The 10,912-nt window shown below is 44.3% G+C and overlaps 2 protein-coding genes across 2 annotated transcripts in view; both read right to left on the bottom strand.

Annotated features, from left to right (window-relative positions):
• Positions 1–1,423, bottom strand: part of LOC123105479 (thioredoxin H2-2) — a 3,629-nt gene extending 2,206 nt beyond the window's left edge. The window contains exons 1-2 of the mRNA XM_044527554.1: positions 1,123–1,423; positions 895–1,017 (exon numbers count right to left, since the gene is read on the bottom strand). Coding sequence (XP_044383489.1) covers positions 895–1,017; positions 1,123–1,257 — 258 coding nt within the window. The 5' untranslated portion in view covers positions 1,258–1,423. The remainder of the gene's footprint in view (positions 1–894; positions 1,018–1,122) is intronic.
• Positions 1,424–3,017: 1,594 nt separating this feature from the next.
• Positions 3,018–10,906, bottom strand: LOC123105477 (uncharacterized). The gene is made up of 7 exons (XM_044527551.1): positions 10,792–10,906; positions 8,022–9,947; positions 7,892–7,946; positions 6,377–6,525; positions 5,841–5,927; positions 4,875–5,003; positions 3,018–3,372 (listed from the first exon to the last, which is right to left on the bottom strand). The coding sequence occupies exons 1-7, from the start codon at positions 10,867–10,869 to the stop codon at positions 3,268–3,270; spliced, it is 2,529 nt and encodes an 842-aa protein (XP_044383486.1). The 5' UTR covers positions 10,870–10,906; the 3' UTR covers positions 3,018–3,267.
• Between the last annotated feature and the right edge of the window lie 6 nt (positions 10,907–10,912).

The raw sequence follows: 10,912 nt of genomic DNA, 5'->3' as shown, positions 1-10,912 counted from the left end.
GAGAGAAGAGGAGAAGAGGAGGCGTGGAGAGGCGCGTGGCGCGCGCTGGACTTTATAGGCGCGCCGGAAGCGGCGCGCAAAATATGGCGCGCGAGCTGGCGCGCGGCAAAACGCTCGGCGCGCGCTAAAGGGTCTGTTTACCGCGCGCACGCCCCGTTTAGCGCGGCTGTTGGAGATGCTCTTATGTGGTCTAGGTGGCTCTGTTTTTTTTTTTGCGCAAATAGGTGGCTCTGTTTTAGAAGTATGTTTTTCATGTCTAAATTTGGTACCAATCGACAGTGATTGTGTATGCTAAGTTCTAAAGTCACCTCAAATTAGGCTCAATCTTCCGTGGCAGCTTCACTAGAGAGGAAAAATATGTGGAATGTGTGCTTTAAATCGAGCAAGGCTCTATTTACAAGTACTCACTGTTTGATTGATCCTACTCCTACTCCTACTGGGAGAAGTATTAATTGGCATCAAGTGAGATCCCGTATGCACAATCTAGTCCTACCTCCGTCGATTTCGATTCAATGCATTTGATTTCTATATGCCCAAGCAGCTCACAGATTCAATACAATCAGACATCCGGCTTAACACACGATGCATCCAAATCTACCGGAGTTAAGCAGTAGCGACGATTCCTCCCAAATATACAATTGAACAGGGATATACTTTTTCGCTGGATGATTGGGCGAGACTGGGATCTAATTCGTCATCGAACCAAAGGCGTGAGCTACCTGTTTTGTCCAAGACGGAACTGAACTAAACCAGAGCCTTCCCCCTTTCCCAATTCCACGAGGGCCCAAGCCAGATTAACAATTCGGTGGCGTTACTAGTAGACGAGCGCGGAATCCGAGCAAGCAGGAGCAAGAGGAACCGGGAAAGGAGGCGGTGGGTAGGGTAGGTGGGTACCGCGAGCTCGTCGACGTCGATCTTGACGAAGAGCGCGTCGGCGAAGCGGGAGGCCATCTCCTTGAAGGCGGGCTCGATGAAGCGGCAGGGCCCGCACCAGGAGGCGGAGAAGTCGATCACCATCTGCCGGGGCAAGCGCAGCAGATTAGCAGGGTCCGTCAGATCCGGAGGAGCGCGCTGCAGGCAGGGGATTGATTACTCATAAGGAAGAGGAGGAACGGGACGGACCAGCTTGGACGCGTTCCGGTGCGCCTCCCAGTGCCGGTCCCAGGCGGGCTTGGAGTGGACGGCGACGACGGCGGAGTCGGGGTCGTCGCCGGGGAGCGGCGGAGGGGTCCACAAGGACGACAGGAAGGAGCCCATGGTTCCTTGGCTCTGTCCGCGCTTGTCTGTCTCGTCGTCGCGAGCGCGAGCGCGAGCGGTGGGGTGGGGGTACTGCTGAACGAACTCTGAACCGAAGCAACCGCGAGGGGAGGGAGGGGAGGCAATTATAGCTGCGGCCGGTGGAGGGTAGGGCGCGTGCCGTGCGTGCGTGCTGTCCAGGCTTCCTTCCTTTTCCTTGGTGACTCGCCGCACTGCCGACTTGCTAGCTAGTGTACCACTCTACCTCCTAGAGCAAAGCATAGCTAGAGGCGCCACGAGTCTCGTCACCGGATGCGTTTGCCACTGCTTCTTTTTAAGAAAAAAAACTTTTGATGCGTTATTACTCCTGTGTCACGGCCTCACGGGTGTTTGCAATGCAATGCAATGCATTCTTGGAGGAATTAGCAAAGGCCTGTCGTTACAAAGTAAGCTGGGATACACACGCACACACACACAACACAATGCAATGCATTTGTTTTCTATAAAGAAATTAACCTTGTTCTCATCGATCCGCATATATCCCCCTTTAGCTCTCCAAAGCAAGGAAAAATGGCAAAGCCAGAAAAGTTCTCCAGAAAATCACACTAACTGCCACTACTACTGCTTCCCTAGCCAAGCCATACTTCTCATTCTTTGCTAAGATAAGATCAAGAGGTGGCGACTTATGACCGCCGGCTCATCAAGAATCGATACTGACATCGTTTCATTCTTCTTCTTTTTTCGCGGGTGACATGGTTTCATTCACCCTCAACAAGACGGGGCTGAGGCAGAGAATGCTTACTTCTTTTTCGCAAAAGAAAAAAATGCTACTTCTCCAAGTTGAAGCTGGCTGCGTGCCTCAATGTCAACTGATTCCCCGCCAGCCAAAGGCAGGTTCCGATCGACAAGCCCGGGTGCGTTCGTTGAGTAATTTGATGAGTTGACGTCTGATGGCGGCTGTGGCCGGTGTTTTCTGTCGACGCAACGCAAGATGAGCGGTTGGGTGGTTGTGTTGGTTCGGTTGAGCTACGGACTTGTTTTCTTTTGAGATGAGAAAAATTGAGCTACGGAGTAGTAGGTACCGTGCTGTTGCTGCCAAGTGCCAACGGAACAACTGCACCAATCCCGCTTGACCTAAACGGCTAAACACCCAAAAGAAAAGAGGAAAAAGTGGCCCTACAAAAGTTCCCAGCAACATCTCCGTGCCGTGCACACCAAATTTCTTTCCCGTTCCTAAAATGGTTTCACACTCGCTCTCACCAGTAAAGAAAGCCAGAGCTGCTGCCTTTTCTTTCTAGAAAAAAAACGCTACTTTGGCATGAACCGATGCCGTGTAAAACCACTGTCCTCTTCTGCCTATAATCCGCCACACACACATGTGCCAGCCCAATGGTTTCTCCCGGAGGTGCCACCCGCACTTGCTGCTAGTACTCCCTCCGGTCCTTTTTAGTTTGCATATAAGATTTAACTCAAATCAAGCCTCGTAAAGTTTGACCAACTCTCTAGAAAAAATGTCAACAATCACAATCTGAAATCAATAACACTAGATGTGTCATGACTTAAAGTTTCATATTATATAACTTTAGCATGGCAAATATTGATATTTTTTTATATAAATATGGTCAAACTTTGTGAAGTTTGATTTCAGAGAATTCTAATATGCAGAGTAAAAAGGACCGGAGGGAGTACAACGCACCTCTTCCTACTGGCACAGGCCACCACACCACGCCACAGCCTACCAAAGTACCAAAGGAAAAAGGCAGGCAATCGCCACCACTTGCTACACTCAACAAGTACTTGTGCTTCACTAAAACGAACGGAACAGAAACCAGTCAACATTTTACACATGTTGCCATGTATGTACACACATCCCAAGTACCGAGAACAACTATCGAGATAATAATCACACTCTACTCTAAAACGTGGATGCCCTCCAAGGGCAGGGCGCCCCTCACTCGACACGCTAACTACTGGCAGCAACGCAGATACGCTGCTTGCTGCTCTGCTCATTGGGCACCTTGGCAAGCGGGCTCAGAAACCCGGCTGGTACGACGAGTACTGGAGCTTCGGGGTGCGGGCGATGTACTGCCTCACAGCGTCCTGATTCAAGTGGAAGATCAGCCTCATCTCCTTTATCTGCAGGGAAAATCGACAGCTAAATGAGACCAGCATCATGGTAAGTACTAGCAGCTGCAAGCACCTCATCGGCGAGTACCAATCATCCCTGTAACTATGCAAGTTACTCTATTTCAAATACTAAGCACAATGGGTGGCGTAATTACGGGACAACAGAATGGCAAAGGAATGGGGGACTGGCAGATACACTGGTACAATGCTACTCCATCGGTAAACAAATACAAGAGCGTTTACACTCTTATATTTCTTTACAGAGGGAGCAAGTTATACTATTCATGTGTAAATTATTAGTCACTAACTTCCTGATGAATCAAAAAAGAGTGAGCAATATATCTTTGTCGACTATGTTTTCCTTCATTATTTTAGTAGCCAGCTGGATAGTTAGTGGCAACCCAATTACTTCATTATATAAAAGGAACGGAGGGAGTAGCATTTAGGTTTCAGCATTTCAAAAAGGGCAAGTGGTGAGTGCTGAGGGACTGTAGTTATAGATCACATCTGTCGGCTTATAAAACACCTAACAGACATTGCAGCAAAAGAAAACATGTGTAGAAAATTAACAAAGTTATTTAAGTCGACCAGAAAAGTTAACCAGACTGACACAACCCACCCTCATCTTTCACATGCTTCACAAAGCACATGCACCCATGTGCCCAACACTTGGTTAGAGAGTAAATGGCTAGTCTAAATAATTAATACAGCTTTATTTCCCATTTGAAGTTGAAAAAGGGCCCATGCATGTAAGCGTTTCTACGATTTTATCATAAATTTTCTTAATATAATTCATTCCGTTAGTCCGTGTGTTACACTTTGGTCTAGTCTTCAACTCCTAAAATGTTACACTTGCGTTGCTACATAGCAAGTGACCTCTTAGATCAAGTACACTGGTACCTGACTCTAAGCGGTAAGAGCTCTGGCACTGATGTGCACTCAACAAATTGTCCATGTTCAAAAAAATTTGATATATGCTGTGACCTTGCATAAGGCATGAATGGTCCATCTAGAATAAAAATCCTTCTCAGAATGATGAAGCTTTTCTCTTCTTTAAGATAATGATAAGTATTTCACTGGCAAACACCAGGTCTCCAGGATAAGTTAACATTGAATAACACATGCTTCAATAGAGATTTTAGTTAAATCTCTACTTCTCTTGGTAATTACATCAATGGCCAAGTGTTTATTCTATACAAATTCATTGAAACTATTCGTCCAAATTCCAGGCACAGGCACATAACTATATCCCAATTGTTGCTCAAAAAATCCAAATGCAGTATGTAAATGGGTAATACAGTTTATTAGGATTACTGCAGACATTCTGCAAAGATTCTATTGTGAAATAACATAGAACTGGAGCATTTAATGCAGTTGTATCAGAATCCAGACAAAGAGAGAACATGAATATTTACTAGAAGGATAATAGCTTTCTCACCAAGTTACAAACAAAATGTAAATGAAGAGGCTAGAGTTAAATCAGGAAAATGAAATAGGAGATATCTGTGTACCTCGATTAAAGAATCAGAACTTAAGTTGATCCCTTTGCAGCTCGGCACTTCCTTGCTATTAACAAAGATTGAGCATTTCCCGATGTTCTTGATATGGAAAGACCCACTTTTATCCATCTTGATAACCGCCTGATTTTCAGAATATAGCACGAATTTAGCAAAACTTAACGGTGTCCACTATTTAGGGCAGTTCACCAGCATGATACCCTAATTCGCAACTTAAAGGAGAACATATGAATGGGGTTAGTGGATGCAACCACTGGGGGTCAGATGTAACCAGAGATGCCTGCTGTTAATTACTTAAAACAGTTAACTACTTCAGGAGCACGGCATGGTCAGACGATGTACAAATTACAAGATACACAGAATCGTAGAATACCACAAAATCGCAATTCTATAATATAAGTGTGGTCAACATCAATAGCTGGAGATGTTTTTAAAACTATCCATAACAAGTCAAGATACACAGAATCGTATAATGCCACAAAGTGTTAAGACTAACAGTTTCTCAACTAATAACACAAAGGCATGATACAAAACATTGAGATAAATATGCAAGTCAACCCTAGAGTGAAAAAAGAGACCTAGATAAACATAATTCATCCCCCACCAGACTTTTCCAGTCCAAAATATTGCCAACTAAATAAAGTCGGCAACTCCACTGGCTCAAACAAACATGTGCCCTGCACGTCAAAATGTCTTTGGACAATGCATGACACACAAAGCTTTTTACTGCTGTCAGGGTCAGGGCAGAGTAGACCTTCTGTAGCCACCAATTACACTAAGACCGGCAGATGAGCTAAAAATACATTTTCTTCAGGAGCTAACCACAAACAGAAGAACCAACTAAACAAAAAAACAAGACTCTGCAGGATATAGATATTTATCATCATATTTTAGGCATCACCTATTTCCTGAACTGTAACTAAAATTCACTAACTTGGAAAAAAATATTCAAGCAAATACCTGTCGTCGAGATATTTTGTTCGCCCTCCCTTCTTTTGCTAAATCTATGTCTACTTTCACGTCTTCTGTCTCTCTTCCAAGAATAACCTGAGAAAAGAAGAGAGAAATGAAACTAAAAGTCAGAAATGGTGCCAAGATGCACAAATGCGAAAATATTATGTATTTCATACAAGTTAAAGAAGACAATTTGCCAAAAATTAATGGAAGTGAAAGCCACACAATAACCAGCCTGGTCGTATCTCTCTATTTAAAGATTGAATTAGAAGAAATGAAGAATTCAATCAGCATTCAATTATGAGACAGAAACAAGATAGATGAGTTTTCAAACTGCTAGTGAGTAGCAAGTGTGATGCTGTTCAAATAACCAAACATATGAATTGTTTCTATCTGCGAATATGAACACAACACAAAATTTAAACGATGCGACTGTTCAGCGCAGATGTATGAACATAAGTTCTCCGTACTTTGGAGAAGCTGAGTTGTGTCTCGTTATATGTGATGGACCATATTAGCTGAAAAACATCAGTTGGATTTACCTCAGGATCCTTTATGTAGTACTTCAAGTGCAGTCCATAGATAACTGCAAAGGCACCTCGAGACATGATACCTCGGTTCACATAAGACCGAGCACCCTGCTCCAACCTTATCAATGATTTCCTGTTCTCTGGATGATCAAATCTGGAAACTGGCCATGCAAATACATAGATAATGGTAAGTAGGCTATTTTTTCTCCTGTACATGGTACGCAAATGCCTAACTGTAGCTAATAACATACAAGGTCCAAAGTACCAGAAAAATAAAATTGCTCTAAATTAAACTCAATCAATTTCCCTTTTTTTTCTCAAACGACGCAGGAGAGCTGTGTGTCATTTCGTTAAGGAAAGAAATACAAGGAGATGCCAGCAGGCCAGCTCCCAGAGGTCTAATAACAGACTCGCCATGAACAAAAGAAAATTAACCTCGCCCAAACACACCCTGACCAAGTGTCAGGGAGTAGCTCATGGAGGGCTGAAGTACCAACCAAACACCAGAAGTCACTCTCATAAGCAGCTGCCTATAACACTAATGGAATACAAGGCCTGGCACCCTCAAACACACATGCATTGCGGTGTTTCGATATTTCCCAAGCCACAAGGATGATGAGGGAGTTGAGGCCTTTCTTCAATTCCTTGGGCACACTTCTGACAGCACTATACCAACAATTGGAGAAACGTGTTACATCAGGTCAAGGGGCAAGAGCAGCCACGCCCAATTTTTGTAGGATAACCATCCAAACATGCCTTGTAAAGACACAAGAAATAAGGATAACGTTGGATTGTCTCCTCTTCTTGATCACGAAAGGAACAAGCAGTAGGATGCGGCAGCCCCTATATTAGCCAAGTGATCGGATGTCCAGCATCTATTCTTGATTGCCGGACAGATAAAGAATTTGCAGCAGAGTGAGCCCATGATTTTCAAACCCGTTTCCATGGCGCAAACTTGATGGAGCCAGGAAAATAAGCATTGTAAGCCGACTTACTGGTGTAAGACCCTGATTGAGTTAGGTGCCATCTATGTTGATCAGGCACATCTTGCTGAAGAGCCAAATTATCTACCAAGTCACGCTTCTTGGTGTGCATGGGCTAAGCTTGATCAGTTTTATTGTTCTATGACATGTAGTTTGCATTCAAATTGCCACTAAGAGGGAAAGGGCCACGCCACATCCAGTTAAGTGGGTCCACACACCTTACACTAGTGCCAGAACCCAGACCAGAATATATTTTCCTCCTTAAGCCTACTAGCTGACCAATACCCCACCCGTATGACGAACTGATGACTAGTCTCATTTTTAGTGACTATAAACACTGATAGTGAAGTACTACAACAATGGGACCATTATTTCAGCACAATAGGACTCGTAGTTTAGCACAATACATTTTGTTGGACAACTTTGTCATCATAATGTTATTCATGCTAGCCTTAAGATGTGCATCTCTATAAAAACTTGCATATATTAATGTAGCACATCCTTAACCACATTCAGAATAATTTAATGGATGGTTCGTATTTACCTGCAGGGTGAGATGAATCAGCCTGGTCCCATGGGATTAGATCCTGATCAAGTATCTGCAATGAACCGAAAGGGGTGAATCAGAAGTAACACGGTGAAAGGCTCTATTATCTAAGTTAACAGGTACATACCAGGGCTTCTAAATCATAGTAGTTTGGAATATCATTTTCAATGTCCAAGCATTCTTCTGGTGGAGCTGATGCCGGCGCGGCCGCAATAGGGTCTTGAAGACCCAAATCTGGCAATGCATGTGATGGCATACAGTTCTGTAGAGCAGAGGCATCTTGCAGTTCTGACTGATTGTCATGTGAGCTGTAATTCATGTGATCAGGCACTTGAACAGGATTGAACAACATCAAACTTTGGGAGTTATCAAAAAAATCGTGCTGTCCTAAACTGCACGATGGTCCTTCACCAAATCCAGATGGGTGAATAGCAGGTAAAGCTAGCATGCATGTGCTCTCATCATTCGTGTCAATATTACCATGCATAAGTGCACTGGAAGTTGAAGGACCTTCAGAGGGTATAGCTCCTAGGATGCAACCTTTATTAAGTACCACTGAACCTTCTTTTTGTTCTGAAGTGGATGGGCTAAGCTTCATTGGTTGTGATGGAGATTGGGCATTTGCCATATCTCCTCTCTTTATTTGGACCAAATCACTCGCATTGGAATGCTCAGCCTTTAATGGAGAGCTAGTTGCAGGGGGGAATGGAGACTCGGAGTTCCGCGCAAAAGAAGCAGTAGGGCGCAGGGGAGAAAACTCGCCATGTGTACTAGCATCGTCATTGCAAGGGATTTCAGGATCTTCCGTATTTAACATGCATTCCGCATACGGGCCAGGATAACATACTTCAGGTGTAGTAGGGACCAGGATCGTTTCCGAAACACCCTCAACGTTATGATGTACATGGCCTGAATCTACCTGATCATAGCAAATGTTGGCCTCATCAGGGTGCAACATATTCTGCATGACGGAGTCTGCACCCAGTACACCTTTTGGATCAGGATCATCCAAGTCTTCCTGATTCGTATCATGTGGAGAATTCAGAAAATTTTCACCGTTCAGGAGATCAAACTCATCACTGTTACTGAAAAAGGGAAAATCCATGTAATCACCTTCTGGCATTGCTGCATCATCTAAACCAGGCATGCAAATCCCACCATCTGCTTGCAATGCTAGAGGGTCTCTGTTGCCTGTCTTTATTTTCTTACCATCAGCAAGAGTAAGTGTGTTTGTTTCATCAACCCCGTTCCAGATTGCTTCTCCGCTGTTATTAGCAGGGAAATGGACGTGTTCAACTCCAACTTGATCAGTAATCAACATTTCTTTTGATTCTGCTACTTCATTGCCACATTGGTTGCTAGATGCCAATTGCTGAAACTGCATAGAATCCTGAAAATCTGTGATACCTCTAAGAGAGACATTGTTCACTTCACTAGGCTCAGGAACTTTTTGCGTGTAGGCGTCATACATTTGAACATCTGAATAGACATATGGTGCATTATTGGTGGCATCCTCATCTTTTATCATGCTCCCAGGATGCTGTGCATGGAAAGAATGGCCATTTATTTCAGGATGTGTCTGTTGTGCACCACTGTAGCTTCCACCTGCTTGTCCATAGCAGCTCACTGTATTCATCCCTGGTTCAATATTTTGAACTACATGCTGATCATGTGAAGGTTTAGGTACGCCTCCGCAGACACACTCCCCGCCAATCACCATGCAAGAACAAGGGGCAATGAGAAAACCAAGGTCATTGGTGTTACAGGGTTCATTGCATACTCTCTTTCTCATCGCATAGTATAAATTCTTGACACTCTCTATTTTCCGCTTCTGAAATGAGAAATCTTTTGCCTTCGAGTTGACAAGTTTATGTAGCTTGGCAGGGTTGGAAGTGGAAAGTTCAGTCTCATACTCAACCATCCGAGCAGAAGCTTGTGCTGAGATCTCTGGGTCATATAGCAATGACGTCCAACGATCTTGTATTTCTTGAAGGGTGAATTTACGGGAAAAACATACAGCTCCTTTTGCCAAGGACTCCAAAGAGGCACCAGTCTACAGGTATCAAAATTATTATTTTAACAATTAGTAGTAAACATGGGGGCAGTCATAAATTCAGATTTCAGAATTTCATAAGCAATTGCCAGAGCAGCTTTTCTCATTTTTGTTCACTGGTATAATAAAAAAGCACTCATTAGGCCTATCTCTTCATGCCATCTTTTTTTACGCAAACAAATTTGATTGTTGCATGGCCAATAAGCTGACATGTGCGAATACAGTATAACATGTCTCGAATAAATTTAACAATTATATAGCAATGCAAAATTTTACAGAAGGTTAAACACTTGTAACATTACAGACTCAAAGGTTAAAAGAAGATTGTCGTGGGACCAAAAGACGCACAACGGGAACTGTTTCAAGCCAATCACACGAGGCACCAATTTCTGATTACATCATGCTGTCAGTTAACTCCTATGTGCTGCAGAGCGACACGCTTCCTTCTAACGCAAAATGAAAAACATTGGCTGTAAGAAACAGCAATGCCCGAGAACTACCCAAGCACTGTGTAGTGCAGACTTGCAGAGCACCACCCCTATGCAATTGAAACACAAAGAAAGCAAAGAAGATTTGCTGTAAACAACAGGGGAGTCCAAGAATCTTGCGAGTAACGGATAACAAGAATCACGGGCGCAGGAATCTTGCAAGGCCTGGTGGGGACTAAGCATTCTGACTAACGGGCAGGGCCCCTCTGGCTCCATGGTGCTCCGGCGGGCAGTAAACCACCCAAGAACAGCAATTGGACAACTCAATCGAAGCCGACCTAACCGACGCGTCTACACGGAGGGCTATTGGGCGATTGCCGCCGCGATCCGGGGCTACGGGGGCGTCGGTTACCTACCTCGATGGCGTTCTTGAGGAGGATGTCGTCCTCGACGAGCCAGTCCCCCGCCGACGTCGACGCCGCGAGGGCCCCCATGGCGGCGGCGGCGCCGGATACGCCGCTTGGGTGGGGGGAAGAG

Source organism: Triticum aestivum, chromosome 5A (assembly GCF_018294505.1).
Source record: "Triticum aestivum cultivar Chinese Spring chromosome 5A, IWGSC CS RefSeq v2.1, whole genome shotgun sequence".
In the NCBI taxonomy this organism is placed as follows: domain Eukaryota; kingdom Viridiplantae; phylum Streptophyta; class Magnoliopsida; order Poales; family Poaceae; genus Triticum; species Triticum aestivum.
Note: the sequence above shows the minus strand (reverse complement) of the source record. Positions and strands in the feature narration are given on the sequence as shown.

Excerpts from the sequence above, each read along its gene's own strand:
- LOC123105477 (XM_044527551.1), bottom strand. The coding sequence starts at position 10,869 with ATGGGGGCCCTCGCGGCGTCGACGTCGGCGGGGGACTGGCTCGTCGAG. Across the intron at positions 6,526-7,891 it reads TGATTCATCTCACCCTGCAG|TTTCCAGATTTGATCATCCA; the intron begins GTAAATACGAAC and ends TTGCATGGCCAG. Across the intron at positions 5,004-5,840 it reads ACAAAATATCTCGACGACAG|GCGGTTATCAAGATGGATAA; the intron begins GTATTTGCTTGA and ends TCTGAAAATCAG.